The sequence below is a fragment of the Pteronotus mesoamericanus genome, unplaced genomic scaffold, assembly GCF_021234165.1.
Source record: "Pteronotus mesoamericanus isolate MK-2021 breed Mesoamerican mustached bat unplaced genomic scaffold, CSHL_Meso_final contig_58, whole genome shotgun sequence".
Lineage (NCBI taxonomy): Eukaryota > Metazoa > Chordata > Mammalia > Chiroptera > Mormoopidae > Pteronotus > Pteronotus mesoamericanus.
The window spans coordinates 8,974,234-8,999,513 of record NW_026555205.1 but is presented as its reverse complement, the minus strand read 5'-3'; the positions used below and the strand labels follow the sequence as shown (position 1 = coordinate 8,999,513).

The 25,280-nt window shown below is 40.6% G+C and overlaps 1 protein-coding gene and 1 pseudogene across 1 annotated transcript in view; both read right to left on the bottom strand.

Annotated features, from left to right (window-relative positions):
- The window catches only part of LOC129076222 (collagen alpha-6(IV) chain-like), a 356,839-nt gene that overhangs the window by 73,959 nt on the left and 257,600 nt on the right, over nucleotides 1-25,280 (bottom strand). The window contains 3 exon segments of the mRNA XM_054580400.1: nucleotides 16,173-16,218; nucleotides 23,517-23,556; nucleotides 23,559-23,649. Coding sequence (XP_054436375.1) covers nucleotides 16,173-16,218; nucleotides 23,517-23,556; nucleotides 23,559-23,649 — 177 coding nt within the window.
- LOC129076198 (calponin-2-like) lies at nucleotides 5,170-6,100 on the bottom strand (annotated as a pseudogene).

The window sequence follows — 25,280 nt, the reverse complement described above, 5'->3', positions numbered from 1 at the left end:
TAAGCCAGTTGGTGAAATACAAATACCATATGATTTGACCTGTAAGTGGAATCTATTCAACAAAATTAACTAACAAACAAAATAAACCACAGGCATGGAAACATGGAGCATACTGATAGTGACCAGAGTGGATGGGGAAGGAGGACAATGGTGGAAAGAAGGAGAAGGGACTAGACAAAGAACAAGTATGAATGACCCACGGACATGGACAACAGAGTGGGAATTGATTGTGGGAGAGGGAGGCAGCATGGGATGGGTGGAGTAGGGAAAAGGGGGGAAAATTGAGACAACTGTAATAGAATAAACATGATTTGAAAGTAAAGAAAATGTTTAGAAATCAGTGATTTAATAGGATTCAAGCTGAAACCAAAGGTATCAAGCATGAAGAGATGGCAAGTGTTGCAACTTCACCATCCCTGGGAACAAAAATTTTACTCAGATGGGACTTAGTTATCCACAAGCTGAACCACTAACAACATGAAATCATTCCAGGCATTAAGATTCCTCAGAACAGACTGGAACCTGGGAACCCTGTCATGGTTTTCTGTATTGAAAACTTTGAATGAGAAATGATATTGATTTTTTAATGCATATTTTACTGATTATGTCATTACAGTCATCCCACTGTTTCTCCCCTTTATTCCCCTCCACCTTGCACCCCATCTCCCACAAGCATTCCCCTCCCTTAATTCATGTCCTTGGGTCATGCATGTAAGTTCTTTGGCTTCTCCATTTCCTATACTATTCTTAAACTCCCCTGTCTATTTTGCACCTACCAATTGTACTTCTTATTCCCTGTACCTTTTCCCCCATTCTCTCCTCTCCTCCTCCCCGCTGATCTCCCTCCACATGATCTCCATTTCTGTGATTCTATTCCTGTTCTAGTTCTTTGCTTAGTTTGTTTTTGTATTTTAGGCTCAGTTGTTGATAGTTGTTGAGTTTATTGCCATTTTACTGTTCATAGTTTCAATCTTCTTTTTCTTAGATAAGTCCCTATAACACTTCATATAGTAAGGGCATGGTAATGATGAATTCTTTTAACTTTATCTTATCTGGGAAGCACTTTACCTTCCCTTCCATTCTAAACGATAGCTTTTCTGGATAGAGTAATCTTGGATGCAGGTCCTTGCCTTTCATGACTTTGAATACTTTCCAGCTCCTTCTTGCCTTGTAAGGTTTCTTTTGAGAAATCAACCGATAGTCTTTTCTTTTTTTTTTAAAGATTTTATTTATCTATTTTAAGAGAGAGTGGAAGGGAGGGAGAAAAAGAGGAAGAGAAACATACATGAGACAAATATCAACTGGTTGCCTTTCACACACACGCCTCCAACCAGGGACCCAGTCTGCAACTCAGGCATGTGCCTTGACTAGGAATCGAATTGGTGACCTTTTGGTCCACAGGCCAGTGCTCAATCTACTGAGCCACACCATCCAGCGCTCAAAATCTATTTATTTATTTAGTTATTTATTAATTAAATACATTTGTCTCTGCCTCCCCCCACCACTTTCCCTTGCCCCCTCCTTCCTTCCCTCCCTCAGCTCTTCCCCTTTAGTTTTTTTGTCCATGAGTCCTTGCTATATGTTCTTTGACTTTCCCCTTCCCTTCCCTTTCCCTGCCCCCCCCTTCCTCCCCTCTTGTCTCTGTTGATTTCTTTTCCTTTCAGTGTTGCTGGTCATATTTTCCTTGCACCTTTGTATTGTTGGTTAGGTTCCGCTTATAGGTGAGATCATATGGTATTTGTCTTTTGCCCCCTGACTTATTTGGTTAGCATGATGCTCTCCAGTTCCATCCATGCTGTCGCGAAGTTTAGTAGTTCTTTTTTTCTTCCTGCTGTGTAGTATTCCATTGTGTATATGTACCATAATTTTTTGATCCAATCATCTACTGATCAGCCGATAGTCTTATGGGAACTCCTTTGTAAGTAACTGTCTCTTTTTCTCTTGCTGCTTTTAAAATTCCCTCTTTATCTTTCATCTTGGGTAATTTAATTATGATGTATCTTGTTGTGTGCTTCTTTGGCTCCAACTTCTTTGGGACTCTCCGAGCTTCCTGGATCTCCTGGAAGTCTATTTCCTTGGCCAGATTGGGGAAGTTCTCCTTCATTCTTTTTTCAAATAAGCTTTCAATTTCTTGCTCTTCCTCTTCTCCTTCTGGTACTCCTATGATTTGGATGTTGGAAAGTTTAAAGTTGTCCCACAGGTTCCTAAGCCTCTCCTCATTTTTTTGAATTCTTGTGTCTTCATTCTGTTATGGTTGAATGTTTATTTCTTCCTTCTGTTCCAAGTCATGTATTTGCATCCCAGTTTCCTTCCCTTCACTGTTGGTTCTCTGTGTATTTGTCTTTATTTCACTTTGCATAGTCCTCACTTTTTTCTCTACTTTGTGGCCAGACTCATTCATTTTTGTGAGCATCCTGATTAGTGTTTTGAACTCTGTATCTGATAGGTTGGCTATATCCTCATTGCTTAGTTGTTTTTCTGGAGTTTTGATCTGTTCTTTCATTTGAGCCAAATTTCTTTGTCTACAAGCACCTGTTATGTTGTAAGGGGCAGAGCCTTAGGTATTCAGCAAGGTGGGACAACTCACTTGGCTGCATTGTGATGCCGTATGTGAGGGAAGGGTCCGAGAGGGAATGATGCCACTTGCCTGCCTCTTGCCCCACTTTCAGTCACTTTCCCCTCTAGCCACAATCAAATTGGGCCTTTTTGGTGCTGGTTCCTAGGTCGGTGGGTTTGTATACATTTTAGGACACTGTGAGTCTCTCCAGCGAACCCTCCTGTGAAGCTGGGGGTTTCTCCCACCATTGCAAGCTCTACAGGTTTTTATAGCCAGAGGTTTTGAAGCTTTAGTCTCCTGTATTGGAACCCTGGGTTTCATGGTCTGTCTCACTCTCTAGTTTTTCCCTTCAGCTCCTCACATAACTGTGGAATATCTGGGTCTGCCAGCTGCCACCTTGCCCACCCAGTCTGCTGTCTTGCCACATTTTCTCTCCACTCCAGCCACCCAACTCCACCTCTCCTACTAATCTGGATCAATGTTTCTTCATTAACTCCTTGGTTGTCGGTTTGACTTTCTGGCAGTTCTGGTTGGGTTTTTTGTTTGTTTGTTTTTAATTGGTTGTTATCTCCTGTTGGTTGTGCAAGGAAACAAAGCGTACCTACCTATGCCTCCATCTCGGCTAGAAGTCTGATTCTGAATTTTGGTCAACAGAGCAGAAGTTTCCTCAGCAGTACATATCCTGAAAGCAGCATGGTCACAAATAAGCACTCTTAATCCTATTTTGTCATTATCACATGTCATGTTATTGCTTCAGTTAGGGAACCGCATCTTCTCTTCTCCATAGTCATTACTGAGGCAGTTGTTTTACTGGGGTATTAGTAATCATTTACATACAGTTGGTATGAATTCAATAATTTTCTAGAGTTGAGCTTTCTTGGTGCATGAAGCATACTTTTTTGTAGGGAATATCTCCTTTTTAATGTGACAAAAGCAGGTTGAGTGTTGTGTAAGTAGCAAAGAGATGACAAGAAAGACTAGAAATCTAGGTGGGTCAATAAAAGATAAACTCCCACCCTCTTGCACACTTTTTAAAATCCAAGAATGTATATATTTTTAATGATTTCAGAAAATATGTTGTATTCAAAAGTCAACTTTTCAAATTATTAGAGGAAACTAAGTTTTATCAAAATTTTATTGAGAAAATGTTCCACAGAATTGTTTCATGTTCATTGTTATTAAGTCTGTTAATACAGAAGTATGGGTCTACAATGCTAGACTGCTAGAATGCTAAGTCCAGAAGAGTAGATAAAAATCTTATCCTTTCAATAAACTTGCTGCAGGCTTTGCCTTTCCAGATTCTGGTGTTGATTTTTACTTGATCTGGGGAAATTGAGATAGGTTATTATAGTCATCAACATTTTATTATGAAATGAGGTGGCTATTCTTATTTGCCCTGAAGTTCTATCTTTACCTTCACCAGATCTGTGCCTTGAGAGGCTAACCTTTATGTACAGCACTGTCTAAGCTCCCTTTCCCTTTGTCTCCTACTTGTATTTGGTCACTAGTAGATACAGGCAGGAGATTGAAGAGCTGGAGGATAAAGAACACAGGCTATTTATTTCCCTCATGCCCTCCCTCCTTGGCTGTATTTCTGGTGATGGCCACATTTCTCTATTGTCTTAGTTCCTGTTGGGAAACTGTTATTCCATGGCTCCAGATCTTACAGGGTTCCAGCATTACCATTCCTTCTTTTCCCTTTGATAATACTTTTGTGTTAGTTGCTTCACCATTGTTGTTTCCCTTAATCCTGCCTACACCCTTCACTCAACTCTTCTGTTAACACTTTTAACTGTAGTATCTATTTTTTTCCTGGAATCCTGATCATCACTTTGAAATGTCCCAGCTAAGCTTGCTAGAGGTTATCTTTCAGTTTGTGTAACAGACAAGGCAAGACAACAGGTTGGCTCAATATTAGGGATCTTTCTTACTCCCTGGGAACTAGGTTCTGTTTGATTCAAAAAACTTTTCTTGGATTCTTACCCATTGGTATCCATATTTTTCTTCCCTAAAAAGAGGTTTTTATTACCTTTGGTCCACAGTAGGTATTTCACATTATCTCTTGGTCCCAGGGCTCCTTGGTGGGGCTGGTCCCAGGGAGGGCCTCCTGGTGGAAGTCCCTCTGCAGTACTTGGCAAGGAAGAGGGAACTTGTATGGAAGGGGGAGGTCTGGCTTTACCTTAACCACTCAGAACTCCATCATCCAGTCGGGGCCTCAGTTTCCTCACTGAGCCCCTGGGAGGGACCTGGGGAAATCCAGTCCCTCACCATGCCTAAAATATCTGGGCACTATGGCATGGCCCTCTCCCAAGGGACTTGATTTCCAGCAACCCCTTCCACTATCCACACCCCATCTCCCCCCAAAAAATTACTTTTGTTTTGCTAAAACTGCCTGAAACTTCTATGGGTACAGGAACTACAAACTGAATAGCAGAGAAAAGAGAAGAGAGTCAGAAGCAACCAGAACCATTTGGGGCCAGTTTCCCTCTCTGCATAGGTTTCTTCTTACTTCCCACAGTTTGGACCAAAGCCTGCTGAGAAATTTGCTACCTGGATGTGCCCTGGCATGAACACTGGCCCCACCCACATCTGGATCTGGCCTTTACAGACCCTCAGCTTGAAGCGCTTGAACATGTAGAAAAGCAAGATGGAAATACAGAAAAACCTGAAATCCCAGATAGGGTGGTGATATGGAGAGACAACCCAGAAGGCGGGGGCCTTAGTAGCTTGTTTTCTCTTGGTGGTAGGAGAGTGAGGTACTCCAAGGTGTTTCTTGGGCTTGGGTGGTCACCTGCTGACCCAGAAGCCCTTTTGGACACTGGACCTTTTGGCTAGTACTTGAGGTCATATACCTGCTAGCCCAAGCCAAAGATCTGGCCGCTCTCATAGGCTCCCTGCATGCGACCCACCTGCAGAGACCTGGAGGAGTTGTCACACTTGTCAGTCTCAAGCGTGGTGTCATAGATGTGCTGCTGTGTCCCAGGAACCATATCACCTGGATGGCACACTTGTTGGTGCCCATTTGGAGCCTGATGATGCTCTGACCCACATTCATGGTAGTGTCATCAAAGTTCTGCTCCTGCTTTTCCAACTACTTGATGCCAATGTCGATGCCAGTGTCCACACCACTTTGCAGCCATTTTGTCTTGGCCCTCCCTGCCAGAGCCAGAAAAGACACTTGAGTCTGTGTCATGTTTCCACTCTGAAACAGGTCATTGGCCTTGAACTGATCCACAGAATTCATGCTGCAGCTGACCATGGCCTTGATGAAGGTAGAGAGGTTTTCTAGTTGGTGCCAGTTTTGCATGGAACAGTTGATTTTTGGAGGACTGAGCCCAGTTGCAGATTATTCATGAGTGTGCACAAGATAATTCCATCCTTCAGATCCTTCTAGAAGGCAGGACCAATAGACAGGTCCATGAGTCCCTCGATCCAGATGCAGAGTTCTGCCTTCCTCTGGGGGTCATATCTGGACAGGAGCTGGCTCCTGACCTTGACTGAAAGCCCATATGAGGGTCCCTTGTTGAACTCTGTGGATTTCATGCCAGTGGTGACAGTGAGACAGGCAGCCTGGAGGGTGGGTGCTGGTATCTACATTTTTTTCCTTGGGCCCCCATCCTTTTGTAGTTTTATTGCCTGAACTGGTATTTCCTATCTGCAGGATTACAGGGACACCTGTTCACTCTTTCCCACCTTATCTAAATTCTCTGCGATTAACACCTGACCTCTGACAGACCTGTCAGTCCTTTTCTGTACAGCTTGACATCACTGGGATAGTGGACCAGGCACGTTTTGAGCCAATTAGACTTGTGCTCCAATCTCAGCTTTGCTACTTCCCAATGTGAGCTTCAGTTTCCTCATCTGTAAAATGGAGATGAATAATACTACCTCATAGGGTTGTTGTCATTAAAATAAAATTTTAAATTTATGGTTAAAATTACATGTGGCTAGGTTTACTACACAGGAGCTCAATCAATAGTTTTCTTGTCTTAAGCAAAGCAGCAAGGATAAGCCACACCCAGCTGAGTTCCCTCTTCTCTCAGCTCTCAGTAATATAGCATTTCTGGTACAATGCCTTTTTTGTTATTGCTCATGATTTTACATATTTGTGTGCCAGCTTGTCAAGAAAATGTAGCTTTTTGAGGGAGAAAACCAAGGTTCTATATAACCACCAATGCCTGAACACATAGAATATGAGTATCTTCTCTATTCTAGAAAAGCAATGGTCCTCAGAAACCATATTTTAAAGGAATAGTATCCATTTGGTGAGTGGTATGTACTCACTTCAAAGATATAAATCTGGTGTGTTCATTTATGCATCTCTAGGCAGGAAAATATTTGAGATTGGCTCCATGGGAAAAGCTAAATATAAATTGCAAATGACAATTTGAAAACTTCTTCTTTCAATTTATCTGAACTGAAAACATTTGATGAACATACATTTCTTGTGGGTGTCAACAGTCCCAAATCACAGCTGTGATGTCATTAAAAGCCACAGTCTTACTACCCTTAGTCTATGTTGTTTTAATGTTGAATATTTTGATGAATGTTTGTTTGTTCACTCTCTGAACTGGTTGATGTGCCCCTTAGTGTATAAAATTGGATGATTATGAAATGACTACCTGCTTGTTCTTGTTGAAATTATCTGCATAACAGCAAAAATAGAGTTTTGGGAGAAAAACAAGTGGCATAGATGTTAGCAGTCAGCTAATATTGAGAGGGAAATCAGACCTGTGCAGTGATCCAGTTTAGTAAGATGTGTTATGGAAGCTGTTGGTTTTAGCCAAATTTCTCAATAAGTGCTGCTGAATGTTGAGCTAAATAATTAGTCTGACTGGGTTAATGGTGTCTGTTGTATTCCTCTGTCTGAGGGAGTCCTGCCAGTCTGAAAACTGTTATTTTTCTAGGTGCTAGAGGTTTGATTCAGTCTCCCAAATATTTTCAGAGTTCTTAGTATATGATGAATTCAGCCCTGAAGTCTCTGAGGCCTCGGAGAGAAGCAAAAGACATACTTTGTGATTTCAAGGAGCTAGATAATACTATCACACAAGAAAATCAATAAATAGCATGGGCCATATGTAATAAAGAGCTTGAACATGTGGGACAGACATCAAGGACTCTTGGAAGATTAAAGATGAAATGGAGAGATAAGCAGTAAACATAAGGTACTTAATAAATACATTATGAATATCTGGAGAGGAGAAACAAGGGAGAATAATTTCATGGAATAAATGAGGCTTGGAGCCTGTTGTTAAAGCAATTGAGAGTCAAATGTAAACATATACAATCTTTGGTCAAGGGAAGGACCAAGTGAAGGTTCAAGGCAGTGGGGACTTCTCGGAGCAATATGCTTATTTGGAGAAATGTGGACACCTATAACTCATTCTTCCCAGAAACAAAGCCCCAGAGAGAAGTGATCAATTATTCCAAGCCCTAGTGCTCTCTACGCTATTAGTTGGAACAAGAAGTATCCAGCTCATTTTCAGGGCAGGATCCAGCTCACAATTAGAATCAGCCTCTGCACCACAGGACTCAATTCCTTCCAGACCCCATTAAAAAGAGATGACAGGAGGAATGGGATAGTCCTGCTAAAAGCTCTGAATCCTGCCCCCCACATCTCTGGTGAAGCCAGCTTCATAAGGTAAATGGAAGAGGTAGCCCCCAGTTTGTTTCCCTTATGCACTGGCTCCTAGAAGATACACATTCTGAGTGGAGACTCTACATAAAGTGGCCCTAGGAACGCAGCCATTAGACAATACCAGGGTGCATCACAAAAGGATGGCCAATCCCTTTCACGTATTTCCCCACTGGCCCATTTCTGGGCATTTTGCAGAGTCTGTACTTGAATATAATGCAGAAATATGATGGGCAACTTGTTGATACATGTAACAAATATAGGGTAAGTGAGCCTTCTATTCTCTAAATCCACAAATGTACACTGGATCGGCAGAGAAAAAGGATCTGATGATTATATGTTTGAGGGTAGAGCCATATACTTTTTCTGTAACCCCATAATAGAGTGATAGCATATGTAGCAAGTGCTCAAAAAATACCTATAAATTGGCACAAAGAGATTTGAACCGTCCTTCCCAATATTAGATGATTATGTAGTGTCACCAAAGAAGCTATTAAATCAGGGGATTCCATATAAGATTTGTTTCTTTTCTTAAACAAGACTCAAAAACATTGGTATAGACAAACAGCCCAGGCTAAAAATTAAATATATAGAGAAGTGCCAAAGAACATAACTAAAAAGTGATAGCAACAAGTTCTAAATCCTGAATTTTAAAAATCATTTTCTATTTTTCAATTACAATTGATGTACAATATTATATTAGTTTCAGGTGTATACTCCAATGATTAGACATTATGTAACTTACTAAATGATCATCCCAAGAAATCTCATACCCATCTGATGCCATACATAGTTCTTAGAATATCATTGACTATATTCCCTATTCTGTACTTTACATCCCTATGACTATTCTGTAACAATCTGTATTTTAAAGGCTGGCAAAATGTTACCATTGGATCTCCACTGGTGGGATAAGCAAGGATATAAGGTGAAAATAAATAAACTAAGGGATTGGGTTGGATGGAAAGGTGGATGATGTCTGAAAGCTCCAAACTCCCCAGAAAAGCCAGGTGCTCAGGATGAACTGAAGAGGCTGCCTCCAAGTGACTTTTACATAGTCGTTTTATAAAAACTAAAGGGAAATTGACTCTGAAATGAGATGAGGCTGAGGAGAATAAAGTACTGGAATGAAATGTATCAAGATATCAAGACATTTTTCTACCAAATTTCATACACCTTCTTTTTTAAAATGTCAATTCTATGAGAGAATTCAAGATGGCAGAGGAGTGAATGGAAGTCACACTGACCTCCTCCCAGGAACAAGCTAGAATCACAACTAAATCGTGGAGAAATCACCTGGAAAACAACTGAACAATAGTAAGAGAAAAGCCTCAGACAGACAGAGGAATCGGCTTTAGCACAACCTAACTAGTAAGGAGTGTGGTAGAGACTCGAGAAGGCGGGCGGGGTGGCCATGGGTGGCAGTGCCAGAGGGACATTTAAATGGTCAATTGGATCCCCCTGAGAAGAGTGGGGTCTGAACCATAGGCAGGGATCTCCAACCTGCAGCACACAAGCCCATAACTCAAATAACAGAAAGCTGCAAAAAGCAGCAGGGTTGCTCTCTGCCAGAGGCAGGTGGCTGGAGATGCAAAGAGCCATTTAAAGAGTCAATGCATACATTTTTATTTGCAGCCACTTACCCTGGGCTTTGGCGAAGGTGGAAGCAGAGTGGGCTGGAGCTGCTTGAGGAACAACTGGGGAAGGAGGCTTTGGGGAGAGAACTGAGGGACTAGGAGGGAGGGACCAGGTGCTGACTCCTCCCCTAAACAGCAGCAGCCATCTGGCTCAGGCAGACTACTCCCCTGAGAGGCATTAGCATGAGAGGACACAATAGCCCCACATCCAGAAGGCTCCAACCCTGTAGTGGTGCAGAAGCCTGACTGATGAGTATAGAGCAGTAGTCAGAGATAGTATATCCCTGGCTAAAGAGAGTACAGAGTGGTCTAGAGGTGCTTGAGTCTGGAGATGGAGGCATTGGGTAGAAAACTGAGGGGGTAGCTGGCAGGCACCCAGTGCTGACTTCTCTCCCATGTGGCTGCAGCCATCTGGCTCAGGCAGACCACTCCACTGAGGGGCAGCAAAGTGAGAGGCCACATTAACCCCAACCTCAGGAGGGACTCTGTGCTGCCCTGTGGTGTCTAAGCCTGACTGCGGAGTGCAGTGTGACTAGGTTAACAACTGAATGAGACAGCAGCAGACAGTAGGTTCCTGGAATTCTCCAAAAGACTGCCTAAGGTCAGTCAGGGTCAACAGCTGATATAATCAGAGGCAGATCCAGAGAAAAAAAAAAGAGTGGCCTCCTACCATAAAAGTTCACACAAGAAAGTCAGGAAGTCAAACGAGGTCAATTTCAGAAGCAGAAGTAAAAAAGAGGAGTCTCACAAATAATGGTAAGAAAAAGAAACACTCCCCAATTGAAGGGAAAGTAAGAATCCCCAGAAGAGAACTAAATGAAATAGAGGCAAGTAAACCATCAGATATTGAGTTGAAAACAATGGTTTAAAAGCAGCTCAGTGAGCTCAGGGAGATCAAAGAGAATTAACAAAAACTACCGGGAAACTATGAGGAACTTACTGCAAAATATATCAGCATGAAAAAAGGACATAGAAACTATCAACAAGAGGTAAGAGTGAATGGAGAAAGCAATTTCTGAAGTCAAAAATACAGTAGAAGGAATCAAAAGCAGGCGAGATGAAGCAAAGGATAGAACCAGCCAGCTGGAGGACAATGTATAAAAAAAGCTCCCAGAAAGAGCAAGAAAATGAAAAAAGACTCAGAAAGAATGAAGAGACATTTAGAGAACTGCAGAACAACCTGAAACGTAATAATATCCAGATAAGAAAGATACCAGGAGGATACGAAGAGGAGCAAGGGATAGAGAACCTTGCTTATCTTCTGAAAAAGTAATGATGGAAAACTTCCCTAATTGTAGGAGAGAAAAAGTCACAAAAGTCCAGGAAGGACAGAGGGTCCCATTCAAGAGGAACACAATGAGGCCCAGTCCAAGACACAAGATAACTAAAATGGCAAATATCAAAGACAAAGAATCCTAAAATAATCAAGGGAGAAAGAGGTAAAATCATACAAGAGAGCACCGATATGGCTAGAAGTGAACTTCTCAATTGAAACACAATTAGCCATAAGAGAACGGCAAGAAATATTCCAAGTCATGAAAAGCAAAGGCCTGCAACCAAGACTTCTCTACCCAGCAAGGCTCTCAGTTCAAATGGAAGGCGAAATAAGGAGTTTCTCAGTCAAAAGAAGATTAAAAGAATACACCTCCAGCAAACCAGCACTGCAAGATATGCTAAAGGGACTGATTTCAGAAGATGAAGAAAAAGAGTGAGAAAGAGAAAAACACAGGTACAAAGGGGAAAAAAATGAATAAGTACCTATCAGTAATAACTTTAAATGTAAATGGATTAAATGCCCCAGTGAAAAGACAAAGGGTAGCTGAATGGATAAGAAAACATGACCCACACATATGCTGCCTACCAGTGCCGCACCTCAGAACAAAGGACTTACATAGACTGAAAGTAAAAGGATGAAAAAGAATATTCCAAGCAAATGGACAGGGAAAATAAAAAAGCTGGGGAAGCAATAGTTACATCACACAAAGGCCATAAAAAGAGTCCCATAAGGACACTTCATAAACTCAAAATAAGAATCCATCAAGAAGACATAAACATTGTAAATCTATATGTTCCCAACATAGGAGAACGCAAATATATAAGGAAAATCTTGGAGGACTTCAAGAAAGATATAGACAGGAACACAATGATAGTAGGGGATTTTAACACCCCTCTGTCAACCATGGATAGATCTTCCAAACAATATTATCAACAAGGATATTGTGGAACTGAACGATGCATTAGATCAAACTGACATATATAGAACGTTTCATCCCAAAGAAGCAAAATGCACATTCTTTTCTAATGTACATGGAATATTTTCAAAGACAAACCACATGATAGGACACAAAACAAGCATCAACAAATTTAGGAAAATTGAAATCATAACAAGCATTTTCATTGGCCACAAGGGTCTGAAATTAGAAACATCCTCATGGAAAAAGCTCAAAAACATTCAAACTCATGGAGACTGAATACCACACTATAAAACAAAGACTGGGTTAATAATGAGATCAAGGAAGAAGTCCAAAAGTTTGTGGAAACTAATGAAAATGAACACACTACAGTCCAAAACCTATGGGACACAGAGAAGGCAGTCCTGAGAGGGAAGTTGTTAGCAATACAGGCCTACCACAAAAGATAGAAAACTTTCAAATAAACGACCTGACCCAACAGCTTCAAGAACTGGAGAAAGAACAACAAACAAAGCCCGGTGGAAGTATAAGGAAGGAAATAATCAAGATCAGAGAAGAATTGAATGACATAGCGACTAAAAGAACAATTCAAAGGATCAACCAATCCAGGAGATGATTCATTGAAAAGATAACAAATAGACAAGCATTTAAGCAGAATCTTCAAGAAAAAAATTGAGATGACCCAAATAAATACTGTTGGAAATTAAAATGGAGAAATAACAATTGTTACCACAGAAATACAAAGGTTTGCAAGAAATTACTATGAACAATTATATGCCAGGAAATTTGAAATCCTCAATGAAATGGATAAATCTCTAGAAAAAATAAAACCTTCCAACACTGAACGAAGGAGAGGAAGGAAGCCCAAACAGATTGATAATGGCTGACGAAATCAAAGCAGTAATCAGAAGACTCCCAGCACACAAAAGCTCTGAACTGGACGGTATCACAGGAGAATTTTACAAAATATTTAAGGAAGAGCTAACCCCTGTCCTTCTCAGACTATTCCATAAAATTCAAGAGGAGGGAAAACTCCCAAATTCTTTTTATGAGGCAAGCATCATTCTTTTCCCAAAACCAGATAAGGACATAACAAAGAAAGAAAACTACAGGCCAATATTGCTGATGATAGTAGATGCTAAAGTCCTCAACAAAATATTGGCAAACCACATCCAGCAATACATTAAAAACATCATCCAGCATGATCAAGTGGGATTCATCCCAGGGATGCAAGGATGGTTCAATATTTGCCAATAAATAAACATAATACATCACATAAACAAAAGGAGAGGCAAAAACTACATGATCATATCAATAGATGTAGAAAAAGCATTTAATAAGGTACAACATCCATTTATGATAAAAACACTTAGCGAAGTGGGAATAAAGGGGGCATACCTCAACATAATAAAGGCCATATATGAAAAAAACTAGAGCCGACATCATACTTAGTGGATAAGAACTAAAATCTTTCCCACTGAGATTGGGAACATGACAAGGATGTCCACTTTCACTACTTCTATTCAATATAGTATTGGGGGTCCTAGCCACAGCAATCAGACAAGAAAAAGAAATAAAAGGCATCCAAATGGGAAAGGAGGAAGTAAAACTAACATTGTTTGCAGATGATGTGATAGTGTAAATATAAAATCTCATAGACTCCAACAAAAAACTACTCAACCTAATCAGTGAATTTGTCACAACAGTGGGATACAATGTCAATATTCAGAAATCATAGGCATTTTTGTATAACAACAATGATATATCAGAATCAGAAATCAGGAAAAAAAACCATTTGATATAGCAACAAGAAAAATAAAATACCTAGGAATAAACATAACCAAGGAGGTAAAAGACCTTTATGCAGAAAGCTATACAACACTGAAGAAAGAAATTAAGGAATACACAAATAAATGGAAGCATATACTATGTTTACGAATTAGAAGAATTAACATTATCAAAATGTCCATACTACACAACGCAATTTATAGATTCAATGCAATCTTTGTGAAAATACAATGATATATTTCACAGATATAGAACAAACATTTAAAAATTTTATATGGAACCAAAATTGACCCCAAATAACAACAGCAATTTTGAGAAAGAAGAATCAAGTAGGAGGCATCACAATACCTGAAGTCAAAGTATATTACAAGGCCATTGTAATCAAAACCGTCTGGAACCAGCATATGAACCAGAACATAGATAAATTGAACAGAATAGAGAGCTCAGAAATAAACCAATGTCTCTATGGTCAATTAATATTTGACAAAGGGGGCAGAAGCATAAAATGGAATAAAAATAGCCTCTTCAACAAATGATGTTGGGAGAGCTGGACAGCTACATGCAATCAACTGATATTCAACCACCAATTTACACCACACACAAAAATAAACTCAAGATGGTATAAATGACTTAAATATAAGTCACGACATCATAAAAGTTCTAGAGGAGAACATAGGTAGCAAAATCTCAGATATCTCACACAGTAATATTTTCACCTATATGTCTCCTAGATCAAGGTACATAAAAGAAAGAATAAACAAATGGGACTTAATCAAAATAAGAAGCCTCTGCATGGCTAAAGAAAATATCAGCAGAATGAAAAGGGAACCAACTGTATGGGAAAATATATTTGCCAATGAAACCTAGGACAGGAGTTTGATCTCTAAAATATATAAAGAACTCACACTACTCCAGTCCAGGAAGACAAACAATCCAAATAAAAAATGGGCAAAGGACCTGATCAGACTCTTCTCCAAGGAGGACATACACAAGGCTCAGAGATATATGAAAGGATGCTCATCATCACTAGCCATCAGAGAAATGCAAATGAAAACCACAATGAGATATCACTTCACACTGGTCAAAATGGCCATCATAAACAGATCAACAAACAACAGGTGTTGGTGAGGTTGTGGAGAAAAGGGAACCCTAGTACACTGTTGGTGGGAATGCAGACCGGTTCAGCCAACGTGGGAAACAGTTTGAAATTTCCTCAAAAAGCTGAAAATGGAACTGCCTTTTGACTGAGTGATTCCACTGCTGGGATTATACCCTAGGAGTCCCAAATCACCAGTTCAAAAGAACCTATGCACCCCAGTGTTCATAGCAGCACAATTTATAATAGCCAGTGATGGAAACAAGCTAAGTACCCATCAATAAATTAGTGGATCAAAAAAACAAAAAAACAAACTATGGTACATTTACACAATGGAATACTACGCAGCAGAAAGAAAGAAAGAAAGAAAGAAAGAAAGAACTACTACCCTTCACGACAGCATGGATGGAACTGGAGAACTTTATGTAAGTGAAATAAGCCAGGGGTTAAAGACAAATACCATATGATGTCACCTATAAGTGGAACCTAATCAACAAAACAAACAAACAAGGAAAATATAACTAGCAACATTGAAAGAAAAAAGAAACACACAGTAAGGAGAGGGAAGGAGAGAGGGATGTAACGGGGAAAGGATGGGGAAGTGTCAAATCAAGGAACATGTAGAAATGATCCAGGGACAAAGCCAAAATGGGGAAGGATTGAGGAAGGGATGTTTCAGTAGGTGGGGCAGGGGAAAGTGGTGGTGGGAAAATGCAAACAAATGTATTTGAACAATAAAAAAATTTAAGAAAATAAAATGTCCATTTTTTTATTGTTCTATTACAGTTGTCCCAATTTTCCCCATTCCTTTCCCCTTTCCCACCCACCTCCCACTCCCACAGTCAATCCCCACTCTGTTGTCCATGTCCATGGGCCATTTATACTTATTCTTTAACTAGGCCCTTCTCCTTTCTTATAATGAGTGTTAAGTGTTGTAATGTGGCACTGACTCCATATTTCAGAGCCAGTTCCTCATCCCCAATTAAAGCTCCCCTCAAACCATAATACCTCTTATTTTGGCTAAGATATTGATTGTTGATTATGCTTGCACATGTCCCTTCACCCTTAACCATCTGAGTTGTAGCTACCTGTAACTGAATCCCAGGGAAACAGTGCGATCTGTGCCCTTCAAACCTTAACAAACATATCTTAACACTCAACCCTGAGCATGTTTGCATAAGATAGGATGTTGTTAAGACCAATGAGCTTGAGCTATGAGGTAGAACCTGAAGGTGATGTTTTAAAATGCCTCTGTGGACACACTCACTGGGATCCCATTAATGCCAAGAAAGTCGGGAACTCCCAAGTGATGCAAAAAAAAGAGCAGGAAGAGGAATGTAAGAAATAACACAATTGATCTCCATTTGATTGAGTTTGTTCATGTGATTAATGACCTAAGTTGTTAAGAAACATTTTGTACTCCCTTTTCCATATTGTATCACCTTGCTCCCTACTCCTCTTTTGTTTTTTGTTTTTTTTATTTCCTAGATGCCCTTTATTTCTATTTTTAATATTTTTTATTTTGAAATAATTTTAAACTTACAGAAAAAGTACACAAACAGCACAAAAAATTCCATATATCTTTCACTCAGAGATCTCATTCAAACTTTTTTTTCTGGGTTTTCTTATTTTTATTAGTCTATCAAACATAGGAAGTTTTTTGGAGTTTCCATGGTGATTTTTTTCTCTTTTCTTTTTTCTTTTTTAATTTAATTTTAATTTATTTTTTCAAATACATTTGTCTCTGCCTACCTCCCAGCACATTCCCTTGCCCCCTCCCTCCTTCCCTCTCTCAGCTCTTCCCTTTTAGTTTTGTCCATGAGTCCTTGCTGTATGTTCCTTGACTTTCCCCTTCCCTTCCTATTCCCCGACCCCCTCCATCCTTCCCTCTTGTCTCTGTTGATTTCTTTTCTTTCAGTGTTGCTAGTCTTATTTTCCTTGAATCATTGTATTGTCGGTTAGGTTCCACTTATAGGTGAGATCATACGGTATTTGTATTTAACCCCCTGGCTTATTTCGCTTAGCATAATGCTCTCCAGTTCGATCCATGCTGTCACAAAGTTTAGTAGTTCTTTTTTTCTTTCTGCTGTGTAGTATTCCATTGTGTATATGGACCATCATTTTTTGACCCACTCATATACTGATGGGCATTTATGTTGCTTCCAACACTTGGCTATTGTAAATTGTGCTGCTATGAACATTGGGGTGCATAGGTTCTTTGTATTGGCATTTTGGTATTCTTAGGGTATATTCCCAGCAGGGGAATCACTGGATTCAAAGGCAGTTCCATTTTCAGCTCTTTGAGGAAATTCCACACTGCTTTACACAGGGGCTTCAAGTGTCTGCATTCCCACCAACAGTGTACTAAGGTTCCCTTTTCTCTACAGCCTTGCCAGCACCTGTTCTTTGTTGATCTGTTTATGATGGCCATTCTGACCGGTGTGAGGTGGTACCTCATGGTGGTTTTGATCTGCATTTCTGACAGCTAGTGATGCTGAGTATCCTTTCAAATGCCTCTGGCCTCTCTGTATCTCCTCCTTGGAAAAGATGCTGCCCAAGTCCTTTGCCCATTTTTTGACTGGATCCTTTGTCTTCTTGGATTGGAGTCGAGTGAGTTCTTTATATATCTTGGAGATCAAACTTCTATCTGATGTATCATTAGCGAATATATTTTCCCATAAGGTTGGCTCCCTTTTCATTTTGCAAATGGGCATGAGAAAAAGGCCAGGGATGCCATACTTGTATCAGACAAAGTAGATTTAAAAACAAAGGCCATAAAAAGAGACCCAGAGGGGCACTTTATAATACTTAAAGGAAGAATCTATCAAGAAGACGTCAACATTGTAAACTTATATGCTCCCAATATAGGAGCCCGAAGTTTATAAAGCAATTGTTGGATGACTTCAAAAAAGATATAGACAGCAACACACTGATAGTAGGGGATTTCAACACCCCAGAGTCAAAAATGGACAGATCTTCCAAACAAAACATTAATAAACATATCGTGGCGCTGAAGGACACACTGAATCAAAGAGACTTAACTGACATATATAGAACCTTATATCCCAAAGAAGAAAAATACACATTCTTTTCAAATGCTCATGGCAGTTTTCAAAGATAGACCACATGATAGGACATGAAGAAAACCTCGGCAAATTCAGGAAAGTTGAAATAATACCAAACTTTTTCTCGGACCACAAGGGATTGAAACTGGAAATCAGCCTCAAAGAGAAACTTCAAAAACTTGCACACTCATGGAGACTCAACAGTAGGCTATGAAACAATGAATGGGTCAATAATGAGATAAGAGAAGAAATCCAAAAAATTCTGGAAACAAATGAAATAGAACAGACAACAGTTCAAAACCTATGGGACACAGCAAAGGCGGTCCTGAGAGGGAAGTTCATAGCAATACAGGCTTACCTAAAAAAGACAGAAACATTTCAAATGAAAGACCTAACACTACAACTTCAAGAACTGGAGAAACAACAACAAATAAATCCCAGAGCAAGGAGAAGGAAGGAAATAGTCAAGATTAGAGCAGAACTGAATGACATAGAGACAAAAAGAACAATTCAGAGGATCAACAAATGCAGAAGCTGGTTCTTTGAAAAGATAAATAAAATTGACAAGCCTTTAAGCAGACTCATCAAGAATAGAACGGAGAGGACCCAAATTAATAATATCAGAAATGAAAAAGGAGAAATAACAACTGATACCGCCATTTGATATAGCAAGAAGAAAAATAAACTACCTAGGCATAAATTTAACCAAAGACTTAAAAGACCTGTACGCAGAAAATTATACAACATTGAAAAAAGAAATGAAAGAAATACAAAGGATCGTCAGAAACTATGAACAATTATATGCCAAGAAATTTGAAAACCTGGATGAAATGGACAAATTTCTAGAAAAGTGTAATCTACCAACACTGAAGGAGGAAGAAACAGAAAGCTTGAACAGACTGATATCAGCTGGGGAAATTGAAGCAGTCATCAAGAAACTCCCGGCACACAAAAGCCCAGGGCAGGACGGTTTCACAGGAGAATTTTACAAAACATTGAAGGAAGAGCTAACCCCTGTCCTTCTCAGACTATTCCAAAAAATCCAAGAGGAGGGAAGACTCCCAGACTCTTTCTATGAGGCCAGCATCACCCTGACCCCAAACCCAGATAAAGACCCTACAAAGAAAGAAAACTACAAGCCAATTTCGCTGATGAACATAGATGCTAAAATCCTCTACAAAATATTGGCAAACCGCATCCAGCAATACATTCAAAAGATTATCCACCACGATCAAGTGGGATTCATCCCAGGCATGCAGGGATGGTATAATATACGCAAATCAGTAAACGTGATACATCACATAAAGAAAAGAAAAGACAAAAACCACATGATCATCTTGATAGATGCAGAAAAAGCATTCGATAAGGTACAGGACCCATTTATGATCTAAGCACTCAGCAAAATGGGAATAAATGGGCCATTCCTCAATGTAATAAAGGCCATATATGAAAAACCTACAGCCAATATCATACTCAACTGGCAAAAAGTGAAAGCTTTCCCACTAAGATCGGGAACACGACAAGGATGTCCGCTCTCACCACTTGTTTTCAACATCGTATTGGAAGTCCTAGCCACAGCAGTCTGACAAGAGAAAGAGATAAAAGGCATCCAAATAGGAAAGGAGGAAGTAAAACTATCATAGTTTGCAGATGGCATGATAGTGTACATAGAGAACCCTGTAGACTCTACCAAAAACCTCCTCAACTTAATAAGTGAATTTGGCAAAACAGCAGGATTCAAAGTCAACATTCAGAAATCAAAGGCATTTTTGTACACCAACAATGCAATAGAAGAAGAGGAAATCAGAAAAAAAATACCATTCGATATAGCAAGAAGAAAAATAATCTACCTAGGCATAAATTTAACCAAAGATATAAAAGACCTGTATGCAGAAAATTATACAACATTGAAAAAAGAAATGAAGGAAGACACAAATAAATGGAAGCATATACCGTGCTCATGGATTGGAAGTATTAATATCATCAAAATGTCCATACTACCCAAAGAAATTTATAGATTCAATGCAATCCCTATAAAGATACCAATGACATATTTCACAGAAATAGAACAGACATTTCAAAAATTCATATGGATTCATAAATGACCCCGAATAGCCTCAGCAATTTTGAGGAAGAAAAACAAAGTAGGAGGGATGACAATACTGGACATCAAACTCTACTACAAAGCCACCATACTCAAAACAATCTGGTACTGCCACAAGAACAGACCCATAGACCAGTGGAACAGAATAGAAAGCCCAGAAATAAGCCTAGGTCTCTATGGGCATCTAGTATTTGACAAAGGGGGCAGAAGCACAAAATGGAGCAATAATAGCCTCTTCAACAAATGGTTTTGGGAGAGCTGGATGGCTACATGCAAAAAATTGAAATTGGATCATCAGCTGACACCATACACAAAAATAAACTCAAGATGGATAAAAGACTTAAATAGAAGTCGCAACACTATCAAAGTCCTAGAGGAGAACTTTGGCAGGAAACTCTCAGATATCCCACGCAGCAATTTTTTCACTGATATGTCTCCTAAAGCAAGGGACATAAAGGAAAGAATAAACAAGTGGGACCTCATCAAAATAAGAAGTTTTTTCCCGGCAAAAGAAATCATCTACTGTGTTCTTCAATTCAGAAATGGTATTCTTCATATCCTTTTGTGTCTTCTTGATAGTTTCGATGTTATTTTCCAGGCTGATGTAGTTTGCTGTAATATCCTGATAGTTCCTCTGCAGTTTCTCATAGTTATCTTTGAGCTGGCTGAGCTCATTGAGCTTCCTTAGAACCATTGTTTTGAATTCAATATCTGATAGTTTCCTTGTCTCTATTTCATTTAGCTCTCTCTGTGGGGAGTCCCCTTTTCCACTCATTTGAGGGGAACTTCTTTTTCTTCCCATTTTTGTGAGAGTCTGTTAAGTATTTTTGTCCTTTACTTTTCTTTCTGGGCCTGCCTCTGATCATTTCAGTTGTGGACCCTATATGACCTTTGGTTGTTTGTTTGAGCCTTCCAGGAGTCTACATTCTGTGTCTGAGTCCTGCTTGGGGTAGCTCTGTGACCCCTTCGGTCAGGCTGGGCTATTTTTTAGGATTGCTCTGCACTCTCATGCTGGCTCCTTGAGTGTGCTCCCGGAGCGGCAGGATCCCCCACCTTCCTGGGCTCACATGTGCTTGCCCCAGACCAGAGGGCTTATTCGTGACCTCTTGTCCTCATCTGACCACCCTGGCTGGCGAGCTCCCCGGCACTGGTCAGTTTAGGGTCTTCTATTGTGTGTTTTCCCCGCTTTTGGCTCTTTGGGTGCATTGCTTGCCCTCGCCAAATGGGTACTACGGAAATGGGAGGAAATCAGCTCCAGGACTCTCCTGTTAATCCTGTCTCCGGTCTCTCTTCCAGGGACTCTGGGCAGCTCTGTGACCCCTTCGGCTGGGGTTCTACTAATTTTGTGGGCCGCTCCTCAATCGCGGAGGGCCGGGTCAATTTTTGCCTGCCCTTGCCACTCTGTGCACTCCCTTCTAGGCCATATCGGTGCCAATCTGTGGGAGGCCTTGCCGGCCGGTGCAAACATTCGCCAGCCCGCGCGGGTCACACACACGCTCGCCAACCCTCACCGGTCACTCGGCACAAGTGTGCACGCCTGCACTGGCTGTTTTGGGGTGTCTATGTGTGATTTTCAGCTTTTGGCTCTTTCGGGGTGTGGCCTCTTCCTGCACAGTGGAGACTACGGCAAGGAGGATTTGGGACTCCCCAGTTCCTCCTCCCGTTCTTTCCCCAACGCCTCTGTTTCTAGTCTCTCCTCAGGGGTCTCTGGGCAGTTCTGTGACCCCTTCGGCCGAGGATCCACCACCTGTGTGGCCTGCATTTCAATCACAGGCAGTCTGGTTCCTGCACGCCCCTCTTCTGTCTCTTTGGGGGCGCGCCTTTCCAGCCCGCAATGGAGACTGCCAAACGGGGAGGGAGTCGGGACTCCCCAGTTTCTTCTCCCATTCTTTCCCCAATGCCTCTGTTTCTAGTCTCTCCTCAGTGGCCTCCAGGCAGTTCCGTGACCCCTTTGGCCAAGGATCCAGCCCATGTGCGGACTGCCTTTCAATCGCAGGCAGTCTGGTTCATACGCGCCCCCCTTCTGCCTCTTTGGGGTCGCGCCTTTCCAGCTCACAATGGAGACTACAGAATGGGGAGGGAGTCAGGACTCTCCGGTTCCTCCTCCCATTCTTTCCCCAATGCCTCTGTCTGGAGTCTCTCCTCCAGGCTCTCCCAGCCAGTCTGCACTCAGTACCCCAGCTCACATGCACAAGCTGTGTACGGAGCACACAAAAGGCAGGTTAATTGATTCCCTTATGCCTGAGCGAGATGGTAGCTGCAGAGTGGGATGTGCATTATCACCTGGGCTCCACCAGCCGCTGTGTCAGTTCCCCTACTCCTCTTTTGAAGTGATCACTTGCCTCTACCTAAGGTCTCAGATATTTGTGTGTTATAAGACCAATTCTTGTCTTAGGCAATGTATTGTAAGACCTAAAATTAAGGCTGAATATTATATGCTGCCTTGACCTTTGGGCAAACGAGGACGGCCTTAAATTGCCTAACTACAAGTCCCCATCTCCACTCTGCTCCTGCAGATAAGGTCTCCTGGGCAAATAACCCTCATAATCAAACAGATAAGATGCAGTCCTGCTTATCCCTGAGTAGTAGGTTTCAGTTCTTTGTTGGCCCACTGAATTATTCAAATAAGTCAATCACATTCTCCCTCAGGAACCAAGGGGCACCTCACCTCCTTCACACCACAAAGTTTGCTTCTCATAGCTTCTTCTCGTTTATTCTGATCCCGAGTGCAACTCCTGCATGGCCCTACATAGTGTGTGGTGTTCCCCTCCCCTGTGCTGTGGGTAGATGTGACTAATAAACCTGTTGTCCATCTCTTCTGTTCAACATCATGTGTCATAACTTTTGCCATCCCAAGGACCCTAGAGTGGGAAACTCTCCCTCACCAGTGGGGTAAAGAAGAGATGACTAAATCAGCAGGGAACATAAAGTGAGCTGCCAAACTCAGTCAGTCAAGCACCGTGACACAACCAAGCTCCTTTCTTGCATCTTTACCCCCATATTCATGGCCTAGATGTCTTCTAAGCACTCTGAGCCCTTGCTCCTCAGTCACCTTGCCTTGTATTTATTACTTCTGACTGATGCCCAGTTCAAACCCATACGACTTTCCAGAACAGTGAATCCATTTGTCTAGCAAGTAGCTAATACTTGCACTTTATGGTTTACTTGCCATGGGAGTCTTTCCAGAAATGGGCTGATCCATTAGTATCATATCATTAAGCCTGTCCTTTGTTAAAATATGTAACCCAACACCACAATTTTCAGGGTTAGTGTTATTTTCACTAACAGAACCGAGATCCTGTGTTAGTGAAAACACAGATTCATTATTTCATTATTCATTATTCTGAAATTCATTATTACAACAGAACCGAGATTTAGAACCTTTCATCTTCATACTTTTGATCCATGAGCCGAAAGAAAATCAAGGTTTGATTTTCTTACATTATTCCCTTTTGGTCCATATGGTCGCAGAGGGCCTGGGAGCCTCTTTCTCCTTTTAACCCTGATAAATCACTAGAACCAGTAAATCCTTGAGGACCTGTTGGACCTTGAATTCCAATTGGTCCTGGTTGCCCCTAAGATGTAAAAAAATTACAATTATTTAACAGAAGACTTAACATCAACACTTCTCATTTTCCCATGCACAGACAATGCTGTCAACACTTCACTAAATGATTTTGGCTTAGAGATCTGTCAAGCATGCCAAAGTTCCAGACACAGATCAGAAAAAGGCTATTTTAGGGGCTGCTAAACTTATTTGGCTAGAACATATTTTATAAGCACATTTAATAAGATTAATGTACATGAAGACCCTTGAACTTTGTAGGAGATTAATTCTTCAGGATGGATAATATTGTCCTCTTCCTAGTTAATATAAATTCATCCATTAGATTGTCAAAATAGTTAAAGAACACAACATTGAAAAGCATCATGACATTTTATAACTGATGTCCAAATGGCCAACTGCATGCTTGCTGTGAAGTCCAGAAATGGCTGTGCCTAAAGAACACTATCTGGGGTCCACCAAGGGGAGAACCCAGAAACCCATGGGCCAGCAAATATGTAAGAGCTCATCTTTGTTGGCAGATATTAGGACCCCAAAACTGCAACTGGAAACAGATGCTCACAGGAAAGGCACATACACATGCGCGCTCATGTTGTTTATTTTCTCCCTTCCTATCTCTCTCTGCTTCCCTTTACTCCTGCCAACTGCACAGGATTGAAGGTGTAAAATCCAAGGAGCCTGAGAATATCCATTAAGTATTAATTATTATAGCAAGAAGAAGAATCCTAAGGGTTTCAAATACCCTGGTTATAAAATGTCTGTAGCAATTAAGTCTGAGAGTTCAAGCTGACATTTTAAAGCTGACTGAGACAGAGAATTAACCCGAATGGTTGCCACACATGTGGGTTAGTCTATAATTTAGTACAAACACCAGCAAGGACAGAATTTTCTTGACAGAAAATTAAAACCATTAGTAGTTTTCATTACCTTTCAGAGAACACAACACCATATCAGGTAGAGAGCCTATTTTCATAAATATTTCCCATCTCCAGCTCTCTGCCCCTTTACTAACTGTCTTCAATTTCCTAAAGATCTGTGAAAAACTCTGAGAAAACCCCATTAAATATGCCCTTTAACATTCACTTTCAAGTTTTACTTTTTAAAAGGCTGAAAATAGAACAGATGCTTTATGTGGTGGATAGAGTCGCGTACTAAAGATGCAAGTGGCCACCAGCTGTACAGGGCTTTTGTAGTAAAATTTCCAGTGTCAATAAGGCCCATGAAGATTTAGAAGTCTTGTAAAAAAAAAAGTAAAAGATGCTCTTCCCATGGAGATGCAATTCTCTGGGGATTCTACCCACCACTCTACCTTCCATGACACCCAGCATGCTTGCAGCATACAAAGGATGCTAGGATGGAAAGTGTTTAATGGGCTTATTTCAGGGAATGATGGGATGGGAGTTGAGCTTTCACTTTTTATGCTCTTACTTTCTGTTGTTGGAATTTTGTTTATAATGATTCTGTTATTTATTACTCTTATGAATTTTTACACATACATACATACATACATACAGGTCTGTCCAGAAGGTATTCAGCCATGTAATATGAAAAATAGAGGCATTTATAGAAGAAGATACAAGATACAAGAAACATTGTACATAGGGCAATGAAACCTCAGTACCCTTCAAAGTAGGCAGGCAA